The following is a 22,438-nucleotide window of genomic DNA, read 5'->3' on the forward strand; positions in this document are numbered from 1 at the left end:
CTTAGAAGAAAACCACGTGCTAATGTCATCTTGGTGTTTATGACATGGTTTTCCTTTCTTTTTGCAGATAGCAGCTGCTCTGTGGTGGTACTTCGTATCTAAAGGTATTGAGTATTTAGACACGGTGTTTTTTATCCTGAGGAAGAAAAACAACCAAGTCTCTTTCCTTCATGTATATCATCACTGTACAATGTTTACGTTGTGGTGGATCGGAATTAAGTGGGTCCCAGGGGGACAGGGTGAGTGTTTACAGGATGTATTAGATCATATAAATGGGTCAGGTGGGAGGTAGCGAGAGTTTGGCTTGGTCTGTAATTTAACTTACTCTCATGGTGAATTATTCCTGTGTTAATTTCATTTTAAAGGAATTTGGAGAAAGTAAAGCGTTAGCTTTTTTTTAATCTGTGACTATGTTCACACCTCAAGATTGAAGATTGACCCCAGAGATAAGCATAAACCAGTCGTAAATGTAGCAGATAATACTTTGATGAGGAGCAATCCTAATGGTTCTGACCCAGAGGATGCCAGGATTTAACTTCTCAGTCTGAAGGCTGGGTCTCCAGTCCAAGCCCAGAGCCGCCTCCTGCTCCAAGTAGGCCCACATGTATCTGTTGGTTGTTACCAAAGGAACCTGTATGTAGCCTTCTTAATGTTGAAGAGAATCTGAATTCACAGTTTGGCTAAGATCTGCCTCCAGCTTTTCAGATGCCTGTAGATGGGAGATGAGTCACATCCCTGAGCTGGAAACAAACCATTCCAGTGATGGGGATTCAGAATACAAGACATAATAGTGCAGTTCACCTGGCTGCTTTCCATTCAGACTATTTCGAAACCTCAGAAATAAGTACTGTTTTGTTGTAGCTATGCATATTGGCACATGTAAGGGCAATAATGAGACCTTTACAAATCTGTCTAAACAACCGTATATACCATGACTTTTTCCCCCAAGAATAATTGAATGAAAAGTAATATTGGCAAAGTTCTGTATTAGAGCCTACTTAAGCCATGGGGGTAATCCCCTTTGGACACTCTCACCACTTTAAAAATCCTTTGCATTTGAAGAACACCCATTTTTATTTACATGGTAAAGCCAGAGTCCAAACTTTAACAATTCTTAGCATGATCTGAAGAGAAGTCTTTTCCATTAGAGCTATTTTATAACTTTTATTCCTAATCTGTATTCATGATTAAGTGTTAGGGAATAATGTAGATTCATTTACTTTATGTCCAAATGGATTATCACCTAATAAAGGTTTGTGTGTCTTCTAACTACCTCTGTTTTTCTAAAGCATTTTTCGGAGCCCAGCTGAATTCCTTCATCCATGTGATCATGTACTCATACTATGGGCTAACTGCCTTTGGGCCATGGATTCAGAAGTATCTTTGGTGGAAACGATACCTGACCATGTTGCAGCTGGTGAGTTAAACGCTTCTAAAGTTCTTTTCTGGTGAAATGCTGAAAATGTTTGGATCTTATTAGCTGTAAAGGCTGAGTCATTTTCAACAATTTTCTGTTACCAAGTTGACCTTCCCTGTGCTCCAGCTGTGGGAGTTGAGGCTGTTTCAAAGCTCTGAGCTACCTGTTCTTAGACCTGGTGGTCGCAGCTACTTGCTCCTTAAATGTCCTTAAAAGACCAGACACAGCACTTGCCTCTCTAAGGGAAGTATCCTTTAAACATATCCATGAAGTGGTTGAGTATGGAGTTAGACACACCACAAAGAACACAGACTCATTTGGATCAGAGACATCATCTAACTTCCTTCTTAGGTTCTTTTCATGTTTACTTAAAATGTTCTTATTATGTCTCTTCATCTGATCTTGCTTACCTTTTCTGTTTTCTATTCCATTTTCTGTCCTTGTTAATGGATCCCATACATTTAGAATGTAAAAATTATAGGGAAGGCACAGAGCCAAGGAAGGGGTGCGGTAAAGGAAGGGTACAGGACAGAGTCCTAATCCTCTCACATTCAGTCCTTAAAGAAGAGCAGCTCTGTGTTTTCAAATGCTAGTCGTCATAGCAGCCAGTTTGCAGCACATACCCCGCCTGCGTTTCTTGTAGCATCTGGGTGCATTGGTGCATTGTTCAGAGCTGAGCCCTAGCCTAGTAATCAAACTGGAAAACCAAAACAAACTTGGTAGCCATTCCTCACGCCTTGGAGTTTATTATAATTTGCTTTAATCATAGCATGTACAAAGCTTTATCAGTGGAATCACATTTGGAAATATTCATCTCTGCTGTAAGTTGCTAAACAGCTGTCCAACCAAACAGGAAGCACAACTCTTGGGGAATGCTGGGTGTGAAGGATTCGTATGTGACTAAAATGCTACAGGGAGCTTCCGCCAATTTTTGTATAAGCTGTTTACACAGTTTGTGTAATTCATGGCTCTCTGTAATTAGTAAATGGTCTCGAGAAAATGAGGAGATGACAAAAATCAAGTGAACTCTATATCCATATCTCTGGAGCTGCACTTGACTCTCCCTGAGTGATGCTGCTCAGTCCCACCCATGTACACACCCTTTCTCAGGAATGCAGGTTCTAAGAACCATTGTGAAATCAAAAGTTCTTAAAATCTGGACTTTGCCATGGAAGACTTCCAAAGTTTTTTAGTCTGATAGAAGTTTGGGGCTTACATGGGACAAACTATTTTAATAAAATTTAATATAATAATTAATATTGATAATGCTCTCCTTAAAAGAGAAACCACAATTGCCCATTCCAAATAGGATGATCACCTTGGGAAGGGTAGCACATTTCCAAGCCAGACGTTCTCACAGCAGTTAATCACATGAAGTTAATCTTGTGAAAAGTTAGCCCTTGTTAATACCATGGAATTCAGAATTCTTATATTGAGACCTAGTCCCTCTTTTTACACTTATTCTCAAATTAGTTTTATCCAAATACATTTTATCCAAATTTTATTCTCTACTGAATTTCATCTGAAATCTCTGTTTTTAGTTCCAATGCATATTTCCCTGTCTGGTATTCTTATGAAACAGATAATGAACCGTTCAGATAAGTTCGTTCTTAAAAAGTACATTTATCAACTTGCTGGCAGCTTTGCGGAAAGCAGTCAGTCTAAAACATGGGAGGAAGACAAAACTCGAAGAGCCTAGAGCACTTTTGCTTTACTCTCTTAGACCACCAATATTCCTTCTCATTAGATAACCCCATTCAACATGATCCAAAAAGTAATTCACTGAGTCCAGACCCTGTGCCAAGGACTCAGGAATCGTGGGAAGCAGCGCCAAGCCCTACCCTCGGGTTGTACACAGGTGGAGAGACGCACAACCAGAGCCAACAGATGCACAAGGCATAATTCGTCTGAAGGAACCCCCCTCCCATGCCCTCCCACCCCCCACCACAAAACAGAAGCCCTTGGGTAAAAGGGTTGAGGGACCTCTTGAGTCCCAGGCTGCAGGAGGCCCTGGCAGCAACCTGAATGAGAAGGAGCCAGAGGACTGTTAAGTCTTAGACAGCAAGGCAGAGTGTGGGCCTGCCTTAGGGAGGGAGGAGGCTGAGGTCGTGCCCAGCTGTCTGGTCCTTGCAGTAAAGGTACTCGGCGCTGGTTTGTTTTGCAGGTTCAGTTCCATGTGACCATCGGGCACACGGCACTGTCCCTTTACACCGACTGCCCCTTCCCCAAATGGATGCACTGGGCTCTCATCGCTTATGCCATCAGCTTCATCTTCCTCTTCCTCAACTTCTATGTTCGGACATACAACGAGCCCAAGAAAGCAAAAACTGGGAAAATGGCGGTGAATGGTGTCTCGGCCAATGGTGTGAATACATCGGAAAAACACCTAGTGGTAGAAAATGGAAAAAAGCAGAAAAATGGAAAAGCAAAAGGAGAGTAAATAGAACTGGGCCTTAACTGTTGTTGACAGTGAGGAAGCTCCCATTTCATGTAAGATTTCAGGGAAAACAGAAGCAAAGGAGGGCTTGGGGTTGGGGAGAAGAAGGCAAATGTGCTCTCTGTATTAGTAACCTTTAGATTGAGTAAACTGTTAAATACCACACCCAGATGTTTTATTTATGATGTTTTAATTTTCAACATTTTTTTTTATTAGCCTTGACATTGTCAGACCAAAGCAATCATCACGTGACTTTGAAGGCTCCCTCCCTCCCTCTGTTCACATCTGTGTGTCTGATGCATGCAATTTTTCATGTATCTTCATTCTTCATTGTGATGATCACAGAAACACGGTCTTTATACATTTGGGGCCTTGGGGGGGGGCGGGGAGGTGTGGGGGGGAGCTAAATTGCTAAGTACCTACTGATGAAAACCAGTTACCTTACATCTTCTGGCCCCAGGCTGGAAATGTGGAGACTTTAAAATGTGCACATTTGAATCCATTTGCTGGCTGGAATAGTCAAATCTCTCCACCTCTAGTCTGAAAATACCCTTTTTGGTTGTAATTAAATTTTTAAAAATCTGATGATCTTTGTAGACCCTTAGAGGTTTGATGATGATGGTGTCAGTGAAAACAAGAATTACAGTAAAATTCTTTCTGGCAACTGGAAGCTCACAAATCAGTGTGGGGAACAATTTTTGTGATGAAAAGGCAGCCTTTCAATACTCCTGTTACTACCAGAAAAATATGAAAATTAAGATTGTTGTCTGATTGGAACATGAAACAACTCCTGTCTGTATTAGTAACATCCTAAAATAGTTAACACTTATGTGCTGTTAGAAGAGAGTATGTTAATTTTTATCAGGCTTTCCTTGTTTTGATTTGTGGCTATTACTGATTTTTCATATGTGGAAATATACCTACCTCTTCTGTTGGAAAGAACATTTAAAATGAAATAAATTTTAATTTAAAAAAAATCAAGTAGTCCTCTAATGTAAATTTTAATATTAACTTTCAAATTCACTAGCATTGTTTTGTATTCTTTACAAATATCATACACCAAACTTTTCTGTGCAAGTATCCTTCTCTTTCAATGTGTTTCATTTGGAGTGATCTTTTCCTTGTGACAAAATTGCAAGATCTTATTTTTAACTAAATTTGAAGTGAAAATCCATTTTGGTGTGATATTCTTGACTCCTTGGTGCTAAAGATCATTAAATTCGCTTGTTACAAGGTGTCAATTGCTAAGACATGAAAGGAATAAAAGTGAGAATAGCTAGAATGAGAAAGCTAAATTTGCTCTTTACAAATGAAGTACTTCAGGAGTTCCCGTAATGGCTCATCAGTAATAAACCTGACTAGTGTCCATGAGGATTTGGGTTCCGTCCCTGGCCTTGCTCAGTGGGTTACGGATCCTGTGTTGCTCTGGCTGTGGTGTAGGCCGGCAGCTACAGCTCCCATTCAACCCCTAGTCCAGGCACTTTCATATGCAGCCTAGGAAGACAAAAAAAAGAGAAAAAAAGAAAAGACAAGTATTTCATTAGTAAAAAAAAAAAAAAAAAAAAAACCTGGAAATTCACTAGGAAAGAACTGGTACCATGTCTTATTACATAGGTTAAATTGCTAGAGGATATTGTACAGGGATCATTAGAGAAAGAGACAATGTGACCACAAAAAAAAAAAAAAAAAAAAAAAGCATGGCTATTTCTAAGCATCTTTAACACATCAGAACTGCATGTGCAGGATATAATGCTGTTTGTGCAGGTTATTTCAGAATATTTTGTAAACTATAAAATATTCATTGTGTATCAAAATGACACTCCTCCCAAGGCGTGCAGTCCTGAGATTTACAGAAAATTGCAACGCATATAATAGTTTTGTCTAAGAGGATTCAGTACCTTTGTTTTTGCTGCTCAGTGTGTATTGACTAGAGATTTGTAAATCTTTGTGAACATTCTGTATAGTTCCCCAGAGCTCTTCATTCCCTGCCACCTGATTTCATCACAATAAACATGCTACTGCTGTGAGAAAAGATGATTTTTTTTTTTTTTGGTTAATCAGTTTACTATACTGTAAATTATCTGCTACATGTTTGTTTATTTGATTCCATTGTTAATATTCTAAATTTTTCCCGGCTGCCGATTTCTGATGTTGGAAACAATATGAAACTAGAAGTTGGGTGTCAACAGTTTCTGGTAAAAAGCTTATTTTTTTATGGTAGCCTATTTTTACTTTAAAAATTAGTTGCCTTTGGAAGAGCTTTTGGATCAAGACCTAAAACACATCATTTTCTTCTAAATTCTTCTTAAGTCTGTCATTTCAGATGTAAGCTTTGACACTTTTTAAGGCTGTACCTTTTTTTTTTGTTCCAAAAATAAAGTTGGTAAGCTCTCATGTTCTGATATTTAAATTATTCAGTCCTTACTATACTAAGTTTCTTTCCTGCCCCCGCAAAATTTTTTAAGCCACACCTGTGGCATGCAAAGATTCCCAGTCCAGGGATCTAACCCACACCACAGCACTGACAATGCCAGATCCTTAACCCACTGAGCCACCAGGGAACTCCCCAAAGATGATTTTAAGATTTGATAAATACAGTCTTTTCTGGTAACTTTCGTAATTTCTCTATCATCACACTAAATACTCATGCCTCATATATAGGAATCAGTTGAGGAGTGCATTCTCCCTCTTTTTGATAAAACTTTGTCACTAAGGAAAGAAACATTTTCTTACGTAGAAAACAGAATTTATTAGATATGTGTAGTGAGCAGAAATAGCTGGAGCATGTAGTAGTGCATTTTCCAGTAGCATCGATAACTGTGGCTCTTCTTTTTTCTCTTTTTTGTGTTGGCTCTGTCTTGCCGGTGGCTGCTGACAGGTGATTGGTTTCAGTTTTAGCATTATTCATTTAGTCATTCTCTTTTTCTCCCTTTCCATACACACACTATAGGCTTGAAAAAATATTTTCCTATGGATTATTCAGATTTTAGAACATGGAATCCAGTAGTGTTTTGTTGTTTACCAGGAATATTTTAATTTACAAGTGTGCTCCATATATGCAACTCAGAGACCCCATAAATGAGAATGAGAACCCAGAGTTTCCGTTGTTGTGGTTCAGCAGGTTAAGAACCCAACATAGGGTCCGTGAGGATGCAGGTTCGATCCCTGGCCTCGCTCAGTGGGTTAAGGATCCAGCATTGCTGTGACTGTTGTGTAGGCTGGCAGCTGCGGCCCTGATTTGACCCCTAGCCTGAGAACTTCCAAATGCTGCAGGCGCAGCCCTAAAAAGAAAGGAAAAAAAGAACCCAGACAGGGAGGTGATCTTCAATGTCATATCAATCTGATAATAAATTTAGGCATCATGTATTGGCTCTAGGGGGGCAGAACTCACTTTCAGTACAAAGTGACATCACACTGAGCTTTTCCGCAATATAGCCTTAATCTCAAGTCAGCTGAATTTATAAGGCTGTTGTTCCTGAGAAGATGACTGCAGATGTACAGGATGAAAGTAGGGTGCTGAGCACAGATCTGGGGCTCAGGCTTAGGATCATGCTGGATGGTAAACAGGGTTCCAGAGCCAAGAAGCACGAGATGTTGGGCTACATGCATCAGAGCATCTGAGCCAGCTTAATGACTGGTCATCTGTCATTCGTCACCTGCCACTCAGCATGCAAGCAATTTTGACAGGTAGTCTTGGAAAGCAAGTCCTTCATGGTGTATTTTAGAATCCATCCTTAAATTAAACTTAGGTATTTCAGGCAGATGACATCTGAACCAGAAGAAATAGTTGTGAATAGGGAGAGATGTCGAAATAGATCCCTTGTTTCAAAACACTACAAATCATGTAAGTATTAAAAGTTGGTTTTTCTGATACAAATTACAGAGGGAAGGCAGAGCTATGAATTGAAAGGCATAGCTTTTTTTTTAAGTTTTTAAAATAGAAGGATGTAACATAACTACATTCGTGAAGGAGATTCAGAGGTCTAAATTAAAAATTATAATTGACAGAGCAAATACTGGATGAAGGCTAGAATAGATCAGTAAAAGAACATTGTGATATGTGAAGAGGTGGTAATAGCTGGGTTTATTTTATTTACTTATTTATTTATTTATTTTTGCCCTTTTTTTAGGGCCACACCTGCAACATATGGAGGTTCCCAGGCTAGGGGTCCAGTCGGAGCTATAGCCACTGGCCTATGCCACAGCCATAGCAATGCCAGATGCAAACCGTGTCTGTGACCTACACCACAGCTCACGGCAACGCCAGATCCTTAACCCACTCAACAAGGTCAGGGTTTGACTCCACTACCTCATGGTTCCTAGTCAGATTCATTTTCACTGCACCATGACAGGAACTCCCTGTAATAGTTGTGTTTAGATGGTGATTATTTATCAGGAATTTTAGGTGGCAAGGGATGATCAGAGTTCTCTCTTGGCATTCTTTTAGACTTATAGAAATTATAAGTCAATCTTGCTATATCCTTTGAGAAATTAAACTTTTTCAACCTGTTTTTTTTTTTTTTTTTTAAAGCTCAGAACTTAGGTCTCCTTTTCTCTTTGTCTTTTTCATTTTACCACCTAAAGACATGTTTACATGTCCACATGTGAGCAACACTCTCCTTCATACCTTTGTTCCTTGGAGATCTAGCTGGTCTGAAATTGAAATTCTGCTAGAATCTTTTTGATTTTTTCCCCCCGTTCTCATAGGTTAGTTTTCCCCAGGGAGTGTGTCCTTAATTATTTCCTTTAAGAATAAATGCATGCTGAAACACATCGCTTGATATCTATCTACCTAATTATCCTAATCTAATGCAGCTATGAGAAGGTCACGTTGTAATTCAACATCTGCACAAAGAATAAGTCCAAATTAAAAGCCATTCTACAACTCAAAAATTTCTGAAGTTTCAAATAATACAGCCGTTCCTAAAAAGACAGGGTCTTGAAATCATTGGGTATCCAGCCCACTTTAAATACAAGACCTGGGTGTTAAAGAGTATCTTTCAATCCACAGGCATGTTCCTTATACTCTCAGTCTCCCTGTACCCTTGAATCTCTTTTCTGCAATTTTATTTATTTGTTTTTTAGGGCTGAACACATGGCATGTGGAGGTTCCCAGCTAGGAGTCAAAATGGAGCTGCAGCTGCCAGCCTACATCACAGCCACAGCAACGCTGGACTGAGCCACATCTGTGATCTACATCACAGCTCACGGCAATGCCGGATCCTTAACCCACTGAGCAAGGCCAGGGGTGGAACCCACGTCCTCATGGATGCTAGTTGGGTCCATTAGTGCTAAGCGATGATGGCAACTCCCGTCCTTTCTGCAGTTTTAGAGAAGCCGGTTAGGTGGTGCTTTTCCTCTGTTTAAATTTTTTTTCTTTGAATTTGCCATGGGGAGAAAGGAAAGCAGTTGAAATTCTTTGTCATCCATTGGTGACAGCAAGTTTAAACCGAGCTTTTGCTCCCCGTGAGGAAGCTTTCCTCAGAACCAGTCTTTCAAGAATAATGATTACCAAGCTATTTTGTAATGAGAGGGTGGGGAGCTTACGAGACTTGCACAGTAGGTAGCATTATGTTAGTGACAGTCACACCTCACCTTTGAATGTGACTTGTGTTGTTCTGATTTCACTAATAAACCTAGGCATAAAATACAGCTTTAAAATTGTTCTAAGCAGACGATTTAAGCAAATTATTGAAAATTATATTTTCTAAGCAGATTAGGCAAATTTTTCTAAGCAAAAGTTATCAGCTATACACATACCACTGGATTTCAAATATTTTCCAAGTTCTGTTCTCATAGTGAATTTTTTTTTCACAGTCTGCTTACTTATTTTTTTGTCCAGACTGCATAAGGAAGTTCCTGGGCCAGAGAGCAAAACTGTGCCACAGCAGTAACCAGAGCCACAGCCATGACAATGCCAGATCCTTAACCTGCTGAGCCACCAGGGGACTCCTCATAATGAAAATTGAATAAAGATGTTACATGGTCACAAAAGGACAGATGACAGCTCATCAAAGCTGTATTGATTCAAAAACATTTACATGTTTTCATTATGCTTCTATTGTTACTGCCATCCCTTGTAAAAGTGATCTCTGGTCTTTTTGCCAAAAGGGGGAAAAACGTATGGGAGCTTATGAAGCCAAAGAACAAGCAGATGAATTTGGGAACGAATTTCTAATCTATCCTTGGAGTTGAGATTTGGAGTTTACATCCTAGAGTCTTCCCTATGTGTTAACAACTTCAGAAATCCAGAACCATCTTTGGGTTTGTATGCTAGATGTTGATGGGCCCTTTGAATCCATCCCTAACTCCTTGACATATTCTCCCTCCTTCCCTTTCCTGGTATTACAGTCTTGAGGACTAAAAATTACGTTTCTTGGAGTTCCCATTGTGGATCAGTGGGTTACAAACCTGACATAGTCTCTATGAGGATGTGGGTTCAATCCCTGGCCTCACTAAGTGGGTTAAGGATCTGGTGTCGCTGCAAGCTGCAGCATAGGTCACAGATGCAGCTCGGATCTGGTGTTGCTGTGGCTTGTGGTGTATGCCACAGCTCCAGCTCTGATTTGACCCCTAGCCCGAGAACTTCCATATGCTGCAGGTGTGGCTATAAGAAGAAAAAAAAATTATGTTTCTCAGACTCCCTCTTAAATTTAGGTTTTGTCGGTGTGAGGCACTCATGAAATTTTTGAAAGGCAAAAGGGAGGTGGATGCCATCCTTTTGTAATAATGCAATTATATAAATAGACTCCTTACAGACCAAAGTGTTAACATAAGCTGAACTACATGTTCGTTCCACTATCTTGGTACCAATTTTGTGGAGGTAGGCAGTAGTAATGGTGACAGCAATCGTGGCAGATGTGGTCATGTGAATTTGAAGTCAAAGACTTGGGAGGTGGCCTCTGGAATTTCATTCCTCCAAGTTACCAGTAATCTTAACAAGCGTCTAATCCTTTGAATTAAAGCTCTTTCTGCTGGCATTACCTTGAGTGGTATCTATTTCATGCAGTGCCCCTGACCTAATTAAATATTTAGCACCAAAATATAATCAGGAAATGAACTGCCTAGGATAAGAATATGAAATTGGTTATCTGATCTCTTTGAGTTTACAAGCAGTAATATCTTCATGGCCAGTGGGAAAGGCAACACTGTTTTCCATATAGAAAATTGTTGACTTTTCCCCTTTGGCCACCTAGAATGAAATAACTATTGAAAGCTAAGTCTCTGGCAGATCAAGTGGCTGCTGCATTGTAGCATTGTGATGAAAATGGGGCATATGAAGATTTGAGTGAGATGGCTGCTTTTGATTGCCCTGCAGAGCTTCCAGAAAGAAAATTAGCTCATTTTTGGCTGCCCTAAGAGGCCTTTTCTCTCTTGTAGCTACAACTTTGAAACGTCTTAAAACAAGATCCTAAGTTTGATCCAAAGTGGGTTGCAGAATTACAGCCGAAGTTCACAGCCTCAATACGTGAAAGTTGTGGTAGGAACAGGGAAAGAGTGGGACCCAAAGAATTGGAATGGGAGCATTTGGATGGATTTGGATGAATCTGAGAACTTGAATCTCTAAACCCCATTGAAAATTTCTGTTCAAGGAAAGCAACTTTCTTTCTTGTTAGATATTAATCCTTTGTTGCTGGAGATCTGGTAATGACCTCAATCAAAGTAGTTACCTTCCAAAGGGTTACTGCTCATCCTTGTGTCTACTTTCTATTCTTTCAATTCCATTAGGTCTGTAAGAATTAGATCACAGCATGCTGCAGGGAGATAAGTAAAGAATCTATCCTGGGAAGAGATAGCTTAGAATTACAGAATTTGGCTAATTCCTCCCCACCCCCGCAGAAATGTGTAAGAATAGATTTATGAGTGCTGAGCAAAGCAGAAGATAACATACCTTAATATAGGTGCACTTACAAGAAATTCTTAATTTGAGGACATAGCTCAACAGTAAGGAGTGGCTTTAATGATTCTTTAGGTGTAGAAAACTTGGAATTATAAGTGACCCACCTCAAAATGAAATATATGCTAAAAATTCATTGCAGTGCCATGGAGAAGAGCATCCAAAGGTTTAGGGAGTTAGGAGTTAGGGACGTTGGAGATGGTTTATCACATGCTGCCCACTGACCTCACTGTACTTGAGAAATGCATTGGTAAATGTTCACAGGTGAGGTGGCCTTGAAAATGTCTATAGAGGCTGCTTTCTGTAGGTTGGAGGTTATATGGAGGAAACCTTTTCCTCTACCCTCTTAGATTTGTGACTGAGACCTACAATGAAGCAGATAAAAGATAAACGTTTTACAACTTTTATTGGTATTGATACTTTTAATTTTACATTCATAGATGCTTCCTGTAAAAGAAGTGAAAAACCCAAAGAAGTGGTTAGACTAGGGGTTCCTACACCACTTTAACAAAAGATGATAAATTGTGGAGGCATGACTTGATAAAGGGAAGGGCATCTGGGTTTCCAGGGCGGATGCATTGTGGGAAAGCAACTGGAAACATATGGGGAAAACTAGTGATAGATAAGGGTATTTTATAAGGTTTGTCCATTTTCAGTGATATGGACTATTCTTTTCCTGATGTGGGAGTGGAGGACAGATTCACAAGGGAAATTTACGCCCTGCCATTAGGCAGAGGGAAGGCAGAGAGCTCTTCCTATGTCGGCTTTTTCTCAGTTGTCTTCAGCTCAAAATAATCCTTAACAGAGCCGCCTTTGGGGGTGACATACTCTGATCCCCTCCAGGATGGTGAGGGAGGAAGGTGCTGTCTCTGAAATGCATGCCCCAGACTTCAGTAGGAATGATGGTATGACAGATTGCCAGAGGCCAAATGCCAATACTTAAATGCCAGAGACAAAATGGACAAGGTTACAGCAGTTGGCAGCTGAGTCAGAGTAATTAGAATGTCTTTGTCCACGAGTGTCTATGGTAGCTAATTTGTTATGCTGTCCCTAGGACTGAAATAGGCAGGCAACCTAATAAAGGCCTATGTTATTTCTCTTCCTGACTCTTTAAGTTGGTGAACACAGGCCTGGCTTGAGTCACCAGGATAGAGACACACAGCCCCCTCACCAATTTCCGTACCTGTGTCAGTTCATGGACCCAAAGCTTCCTAATTGAATTTTGGGTTCCCATGAGAAAAGTCCTTGTGACAATGTCAGAAGGAGATACTGTAAATTCTACCAGCTCTCACTAAAAGGGAAGGGAAATAAGCAAACTTTGAGGTGACTACTGAGATACTGAGCTGATACTGATCATCGGGCACTCCAATTGTTACTGTGGTCATCAGTCAAAATTGGGGGCTAGAGGAGGCTAGATGGTAAAGGTAGTTTTGGTCTGAGTCCAACTCACAGTGGACCCCAAACATACCTTCTCTGGTTCCTAACTGTATAATTGGGTTAGACATACTCAACCTCCAACTCAGTCTTGACATCGGCTCCCTATCTCACGGAATGAGGGCTAACACAAAAGCCCATTTCAAAGCTCCTAAAATACTCCTTGCTTCTTGAAACAATGGACAGGAAGCAATGCCACATTTCTGAGTCAATGTCAGAGGTTCACGCCTGCATCAAAGGCATGAGAGATTCAGGAGTGATGACTTGTATCATAACATGCATTTAACTCTCCTGTTGGACCTGACCATGAATTAGAGAGTCATGGAGAATGACAGTGGATTATCACTCATTTAATCATGCCATTCCAAGTTCAGTGGCTATTCCCAATGTAGTTAATTAACTGAAGCAAAACAGCGTAATTTTGGCATTTGATATTTAGCAATCAACCTATGAATCTTTTTCTTTTCCTTTGCGATAAAGCAATAACAGAAGTAGTTTTTCACCTGTATTCCTTTGTGGTCTTACTCGTAAGATAATGTCAATTATTCAGTATTCTGTGATAATCTAGGAAAACTCTTTGTCTCATCATGCCATAAGATATTGCTTTGGGAGTTCCTATTGTGGCTTAGTAGGTTAAGGACCAGATGTCGTCTCTCTGAGGATGCAGGTTCAATCCCTGGCCTTGCTCAGTGGGTTAAGGATCCAGAGTTGGGAGTTTCCATAATGGCTCAGAGGAAATGAATCTGGCAAGTAACCATGAGGACGAAGGTATGAACCCTGGCCTCACTCAGGGGGTTAAGGATCCAGTATTGCCATGATCTATGGTGTAGGTCGCAGATGTGGCTCAGATTCTGCCTTGCTGTGGCTGAGGTGTAGGCTAGTGGCTACAGCTCTGATTGGACCCCTAGCCTGGCAACTTCCATATGCCATGGGTGCAGCCCTAAAAAGAAAAAAAGGGGGGCGGGGATCCAGAGTTGCCGCAAGCTGCCATCTAGGTCACAGATGTGGCTCAGATCTGGTGTTGCCATGGCTGTGGGGCGGGCCTCAGCTGAAGCTCTGGTTCGACTCCTAGCCCAGGGACTTCCATATGCCACAAGTGAATCTGTAAAAAAATAAAAAAAGAAAGATATTACTTTGGTCCAGTATACTGACTGGATGTGGTGAGCAGGAGGTAGAAAGTACCATGGTTCTTTGGTAAGGAGCATGTGTGCCCAGGGGTGGGAGAGGGAAAAGCATGTATATCCAATGGCCATGACATCAGTGGTTTGGGGCAGTCCAGTGGCCTGTAGCAGGTTGAGATTTTTTTCTCCTCAGTGAAAGACAATTTTTATACTTTTGTCACCCAAAAAGTTAAAGAGGTGAATTTCTGAGACTGGTTTTTTCATTGGACTTTTTTTATTCGCCCCACAGTATATAGAGTTCCCCGGGGCCAGGGATCGAGTCTGAGCAGCAATTGCAATCCATGACATAGTTGCAGTAATGCTGGATCCTTAACCCACTGTGTTACGCCAGAGATTGAACCCGTATCCCTGCCTCTTCAGAGACACCACTGATCCTGTTGTGCCACAAAAGGAGCGCCCCATTGGACTTTTGAACAATGTACACATTTGAGGGTGCTACTTTGACCCACTTATCAAGTAACCCATAAGGCTGCATTTCAGTTCTGGAAAGGGGCCAGAGTAAGAGATAGCTTTGTTCCTACTGTGGACTGCCATACCAGGTAGTCTGCTACTTGAACCTTAACCTGCTGTACAGCACAGAGAACTCTACCCAATATTCTGTGATAATCTATGTGGGTAAAAAATCTGAAAGAGAATGGATGTGTGTGCATATATAACAGATTTGTTTTGTTGTACAGCAGAAATCATCACAACCTTATGAATCAAATATACTTCAATAAAACTTTTTAAAAAATCCAATAGATTAAATGGTGAAGAATCTGACAGAAAGCAGTCCTGTGGGGGCCTCTGGCCAGCCTTGATTTAGAATGACGGTGCGGTCTTTTAGGGTTGTAGGGCAAAGCCACGAACTAGTCTCCAGATAACTTTTCTTTTCTTTTTTTTTTTGTCTTTTGTCTTTTGTCTTTTGTTGTTGTTGCTATTTCTTGGGCCACTCCCACGGCATATGGAGATTCCCAGGCTAGGGGTTGAATCAGAGCTGTAGCCACCGGCCTACGCCAGAGCCACAGCAATGCGGGATCCGAGCCACGTCTGCAACCTACACCACAGCTCACGGCAACGCCGGATCGTTAACCCACTGAGCAAGGGCAGGGACCGACCCCGCAACCTCATGGTTCCTAGTCGGATTCGTTAACCACTGCGCCACGACGGGAACTCCCAGATAACTTTTCTTTTAAGCAACAGACCCTGGACCACTTCTGAACCATGGTAAAATTTGTGTATCTGACCATGGACTGCCACATGATATGTATGCTGAGCTGCCTGCCAGGGACTGGGTTTTACCCAACTCACCACGTCATAAACTGGGGCAGCACAGCAGCATCCCTTCATTAAGTAAAAGGTTGTATAGGCATAGGTAAGTGGCTGTGCAGGTGTCTCAGACTCCCACCACATCACTCGTGCTGCATTGTCATTTTTCCATCAACGCACATGTTTGACCTCTTGAAAGTTCCCAAGAAATGTAGGCTGATGGTGTTTGCACACCTCTGACCCATTCTGCCTTGTTTTGTGTCCTAGGAGACTGTCCTATATGAACAGTGCATCACCTTGGCTCCCTTGCCAGCTGGCTTCCAACTGGGTCTAATCAAGAGAAAACCAGCAGGTGGATGAGTAGAGTGGGTAGGACATGAGTTCTCCCTACTTGGGTGTTTCATCTCTGACTAGCTACCTCCCCCAACAACAGCAGGCCCTGCTGGGAAGCCTTTTACCCATGGAACTCCAGAAATTCTCATTGAGCTCCAGGAACACTCTTTTCTTCCCTTGTTTCTTTGCTTCTAGGGGTGATAATGGCATCACATTCTTGTTGGTGTCTGGGTACCTCACCATCCTTTGCTCCACTCACCTCTATATAAGCAATCTCTTTATTAAAGGCTCCTCACTTAAACTAACTTGGATAAATTTTAATTTATGCTGGAACCCTGATTGAGAAACTGGAAAAAAAAAAAAAAGAAAAAGTAATGGAGCCCAGTTTACAAACTATTCCACAAGTATGCAAACACAAGCCAGAAGTGGACAGTGGCAATGTTACTTTGCAGTGGCCCTGAAAGATGTGTGGAAGAACAACCCTCCAAATGAAAGGACTTTGGGCATTATGTCTAGTAGTCCACTGTTCCTAGAAGGAAAAATTACCAGAATTATAAATTTACATTGGCTTTGGGGTAGTTGATAAGGGTTTGGCCAGATGTTCAAGAACTTGTAAGGAATAAAATTGAGGATGGATGACAAGAAATTCTGATGAGTTCTGAGTATGACTTTATGTGCGTTTCATGGAAATGTTTACCAAAGGCACCCACTGTAGAAGAGGCTCTTAATACACAGGGGGATGGGGCGGGGGGGGGGGGACCTGTTCTATGGATATTGTCAGCCTCTTTTCCTAGCCACCCCATGTTTGCTCAGTTCATTCATAAACAAAATAAGCAAGGTGGAATGTAATGAATTGAATGGTGGCCCCAAAGACATCAGGACTGAATCCCTGGAAGCTATAAAATTACCCTATTTGAGAAAAAGGTCTTTGTAGATGTGATTAAGTTAAGGACCTGCAGGTGAGGAAATAGCCCTGCATTACCTAGGTGGGCTTTAAATGCCATGACAAGTGTTATGATAACAGGGAGATGTGACGCACAGGAAGGGGAGAATGTGCTGTGAAGATGCAGGCAGAGATTGGGGGCATGCCAGTCTGGAATCCCGGCAACCACTAGAAGCTGGGAAAGGCCAGGAATAGATTCCTTCTAGAGACTCCAGAGGGAACATGGCCTCACTGACACCTTGATTTCAGGCTTCTGTCCTCTAGAACTGAGAAAATACACTCCTGTTGTTTTAAGCAAATAATACTGTGGTAATTCATTACAGCATCCACAGGAAACCCATACATATAGGAGGGAAAATTATACGGGGACTTAGACAGGGTGGAGTTCTCAGCAAGGCTCAACTGGCTAGGCCCACTGCTGAGTGCACGACCTGCCAACGACAGAGACCAGCGCTAACCCTGTAATATGGAACCATACTTGGAATAGGAGCTGACTCTTCTGCTGGGGACCCTCCGATGCCAGATTGGGGAGGACTGTATTTTGAGGCACCAACACCTGTATTATCTGTATTAGTTCTCATCAAAATTTTTTTTTTCAGGAGCTAAACTTTCCTTTTTTTCAATGAGGGCATAAGAAGTGAAGGTTGGTGCTGTAATATTATGAATTTTATGGATGAGCATGGTAGAGGGGAATGGAGTTTTTGACTGTTCCATAGATATGCTTTCCAAACCCCCCTTTTTCAACTCAACTTTTCATACCCAACCTCCATCAGTGTGACATTTTCTGGGGGTTATGGAGGGGAAGACAGCTCTCTCCTTCACTATCGCCACCTACCCCCCCTGCCCCCCCGTGACTTGGTGACAGTTTCTACTCTGCCTCATGCTCCAATAATTTAACCACCTGCTTTCCATCTTCCAAAAAATTATTAGAGCCTCTCAACATATTGTAGCCCCTTCATATTCTCCCCGTATTGTGGTCTTAGACATTTTCTTTCTTTCTTTTTTTTTTTTAGGGTCACACCTGCAGCATATGGAAATTCCCAAGTTAGGGGTCGAATCAGACCTGTAGCCACCAGCCTACACCACAGCCACAGCAATGCCAGATAAGAGCTGCGCCTGCAATTTACACCACAGCTCACAGCAATGCCGGATCCTTAACCCACTGAGCAAGGCCAGGGACGGAACTTGCGTCCTCATGGTTCCTAGTCAGATTCATTTCCGCTGAGCCACAACAGGAACTCCTAGGTTTTTTTTTCTAATTGCAGCTTACCCACAGTCTGTTTTTATGTTCATCTCCAAAAGCAATAATTGTTCCCTCCAAAGAAACTATTCATTACTTATTTAAGACAATTCATGATTTTCTTATTTTTTCTTCATAGCTTAAAACCTGCTTCTGACATCACTTTGCTGTAGTTAGAAACTAGTAAAAACTTCCTTGTGAATTGATTATATTTATGCATTTTAAAGATAATACAATGCACTGTGTATATTAACTGCTTAGTAAAGGATTCTGTGTACTGACAATTATAAAGCATAGCTAGTATATTATGATTTATCAGAAACCAGTTATAATGATGCTCTGAATTTCAGACCTCCTTAGGAAATATTTATACTGAAATGGAAATAAAATCTTCAGTGCAGAGGGAAATCTTCCAATTAAAAATTTATTGGGGTGTTATTTATATCTCTGCTATCCTGATATTGTTCATTGTGGACTAATATACTGTAATTTGAATTCAGGCAAAAGAATATCACGAAAGAAAACAGCATGATTTCTTAATCAAGCACTGAAGCACTTTGAAGTTTATTTGATAGCACCATAAATTCCAAGAACTTTCTATATTAGCTTTTATTGTTTTATATTAGGAATTAATTTGCGCTTGTTGTAAGACAGTTCTGAGATAGCTCTGGTTAGCATAGCAGGAGAGATAATCAGATTAAGGGCTCATGGTCAGGCACTGTGACAATAATAGAAATTAATGACTTCAAATCCAGAGGGGCCTGCCATGGATTCCTGGATTAAGGGACGTTACTAATGCCATATCTGTCCCTGTATACATCAATAAGTCTCCTACAGTTTGAAAAAAAAAAAAACATGATTATGAATAAAGCTGTTATAAACATCCAGTGTCCAAGTTTTGTGTGGACATAATTTTCCAATTGTTTTGCGTAAATACCCAGAAGCAAATTGCTGGTTCATGGGTAGGAGTTATATTTGCTTGTGTAAGAAACCACCCAGCTTCTTCCACAGTGGTTCTACCATTTTGCATTCCTACCAGCAATGAATGAAAGTTCCTGCTGCTCAGTCCCAGCCAGCATTTGGTTTTGTCAGTGCTTTAGAGTCCGGCCATTCTAACAGGTGTGTAGTATTATTTCATTGTTGTTTCCAATTTACATGTGATGTGGAGCACATTTTCATGTCCTTATTTGCTACCTGTCTGTCTTCTTTGGTGAAGTGTCTGTTCAGGTCTTTTGTCCATTTTAAAATTGGGTTGTTTATTTTCCTACTGTTGAGTATTGAGTCCTTTGTATACTTTATTTTATTTATTCTTATTTTGGGGGGAGAGAGCCACAGCCATGGCATGCAGAAGTTCCTGAGGCAGGAATCGAACCCACACCACAGCAGTGACCTGAGCCACAGCAGTGACAACACTGGGTCCTTAAGCCACTGGATCACCAGGAACTCCGGGAGTGCTTTGTATATTTTAGATAACAGTCTTTTTTCAGATATTTTCTCTTAGTCTGTGTCTTGTCTTCTGCTGTCTTTATAAATCATATTTTTTGGATTAATTTATCCTTTAGGGCATACAAATTGGAGCAAATTCCAGAGTTATTTCATTCTTGCTTATTAAGACATAAATTTTGATTTTTTTTTTAATATATTATGTCCCAAGAGTCAGAGGCTATTATGAAGGCAACACTACTTGCTTCTTGGAATAATCAGTCAGAGACATTTAAAGTTAATCACTTATATTTCTCATTAATACAGTTAGTTTCATTTAGATATTTTTGAATGAATCACCACTTTTTTTGGCCATCACTGTGCTATACCCTGGCCCGGGAAGGGGAAGAAGGAATTCTTTTTTTTTTTTTTTTTGGTCTTCTTTTTTCTTTAGGGCCAAACCCATGGCATTCAGAAGTTCCCAGGCCAGGGGTCAAATTGGAGCTATGGCCACCGGCCTACACCACAGCCACAGAAATGCGGGATCCTCAACCCACTGAGCAAGGCCAGGGATCAAACCTGCATCCTCATGGATGCTAGTCAGATTCTTTTCCACTGAGTCATTTCAGAACTCCCAAGAAGGAATTCTTTTTTTCCAATAAGAATTTGAAATAGCTTAGCTATTCCATAATTTATCTGCATATTTAAAAATCCTATCCTCTCTCAACTGAGTGGTTCAGTTTTAGAGAGAAAAGCATTTAGCCTAGGGCATGGTACATACTAAATGTTCAGTAAAGAGTCAATATTATCACAGGGTTTCCATAATATTATTGCCACTGAAGTAATTATAGCATCTTATTGTTCCTGTCATATAGTTGTAATTACATAATAGTTATTTTGACTAATAACTCATCTCATTTTGATTTATATTTATCAACAGTCTTGAGAAGCAGCGTTTACCTGCTATGGACTTCACAATGCCACGTGACCAGCTCAGTCTAGGAAAGTGATTGCCTTCATTACACACTAGGCTGGGAGCATATTTTAGGCAGTAGCAACAGGAACAATTAATAAACATATTACATGCAGGTCGGAGTTCCCATTGTGGCTCAGTGGGTTAAGAACATAACACAGTATCCATGAGGATGCAGATTTGATCCCTGGCCTCACTCAGTAGCTTAAGGATCCACTGTTGCTGGAAGCTGTGGTGTAGGTCTCACATGTGGCTTGAATCCAGCATTGCTGTGGCTGTGGTGTAGGCTGCAGCTGCAGCTCCTTTTTAACCCCTTGCCCAGGAACTTCCATATCCTGTAGGTGCAGCTATAACAAATAAATAAATAAAACATATTATGTGCAACTAGAAGAAAGTCAGATTTACTTATTCATGGATTTGTAGGAAGTGGGTCACCATGACCTAATGGGACTTCTTATCATTGTCGGTGTGTAATATTAACTATTTTCTGGTGAGTGAAGAGTCAAGAGTGACATGGAGAAGAGTGAAAAAATAAGGCAGATATGCAGATTTTAAAATATTTTTCTCATGATTTACTAAATTTACATAAATTACTAAATATTTAGTATAAATTAATGCATTGCTTTAATTTTTGTCCACCAGTTTTGTTTATATGTAGATAAATCTTGATATGAAAGTTTCATTTATTTGTATATATAAAATTATGGTGTGGATTTTCCAATGTGGCACAGCAGGTTAAGGATCTGGCATTTTTTCCCACCCTGGCTCAGGTTGCTGCTAAGGCACAGGTTAGATACCTGGGCATTGGGTTAAAGGATCTGGCAGTGCCACAGCTGTAGCACAGGTCACAGCTGTACCTTGGATTCTATTCCTAGCCAAAGAATTTCCATATGCCATGGGCACAGCCAAAAACAATAAAATAAAATAAAATAGGTGTAAGTTCTTCTTAAGATACCTCGACAGGGCTATGGAATTACTACCAACTGAAATTAACTGTCTTTCAAAAATTTAATTTTGAACATCTCCATTGATGATTAAAATGACCACAATTTATAAAGGTTGTAAAGGTTGTGATAAGGTTAAAATTCCAACAATTTCAACAATTTATTTAATCTTTACCCTTTTTAATTCAGATTTTAAGTCAGAGGTTTCCTAATTGTCACCATAATTTATATGAACACTTGGAAGACAGTACTGTAGTTATGGGAATAAGATATTTCCCAGTCAAGAAGTAGTGTGATAATGTCAGAATTTAGATAACACAAAGATAGCTTTGCTTATGATTTTATGGTAATCATACTTTATACTCTCAGAATACTGTTGAATATACTCATTTGACAAATATTTGGCTAATTCTTTACATGTGCCAATTATTGTGTTAGACTAAGGAAGGTAATAACTTATACACCCTAAGCTTTTTTTTTTTCTGTCTTTTTAGGGCCACACCCACAGCATATGGAAATTATCAGGCTAGGGGCTGAATGGGAGCTTCAGCTGCGGCCTACACCACAGCCACAGCAATGCCAGGTCCTTAATGCACTGAACAGGGCCAGGGATCAAACCCGTATCCTCATGGATACTAGTCGGGTTCATTAATGCTGAGCCACAAGGGGAATTCCCCATCTAAGCTTTTGAAGAAGCCAATGACTTGTGCAGAAGATAGGCAGAGAAAACAAATAATTATATTATAAAAAGTGCTAAAATCAAGGTCCAGACAAAGATGAAATAGAGAGTTAGAACCATTTCATAAAAAGCTTGCTTCTAATTTATTTTTTATTTTTTATTTTGTAATATTATGTTCTTTTGGGGGGGGACTGTGCCTACCTCATACTAAAACTTTCCAGGCCTGGGATTGAACCCACACCTCAGAAGTGACAATGCCAAGCCCTTAAGTGCTAGCACAAAGGAAATCC

The 22,438-nt window shown here is 40.5% G+C and overlaps 1 protein-coding gene across 3 annotated transcripts in view; it reads left to right on the forward strand.

Moving 5' to 3' along the window:
- ELOVL4 (ELOVL fatty acid elongase 4) overlaps nt 1–5,886 on the forward strand; it is a 32,489-nt gene extending 26,603 nt beyond the window's left edge. For all 3 annotated transcript variants that reach the window (XM_084964413.1, XM_021092097.2, XM_021092107.2), the window contains 3 exons: nt 68–239; nt 1,290–1,417; nt 3,582–5,886. In XM_084964413.1, coding sequence (XP_084820539.1) covers nt 68–239; nt 1,290–1,417; nt 3,582–3,857 — 576 coding nt within the window. In that variant the 3' untranslated portion in view covers nt 3,858–5,886. The remainder of the gene's footprint in view (nt 1–67; nt 240–1,289; nt 1,418–3,581) is intronic.
- The last annotated feature ends 16,552 nt before the right edge of the window (nt 5,887–22,438 follow it).

This window comes from Sus scrofa, chromosome 1 (genome assembly GCF_054392235.1).
Source record: "Sus scrofa isolate SSC_HxYL_T2T_F1_AM1 chromosome 1, Sscrofa_HxYL_maternal_Yorkshire_Landrace_v2.0, whole genome shotgun sequence".
NCBI lineage: Eukaryota > Metazoa > Chordata > Mammalia > Artiodactyla > Suidae > Sus > Sus scrofa.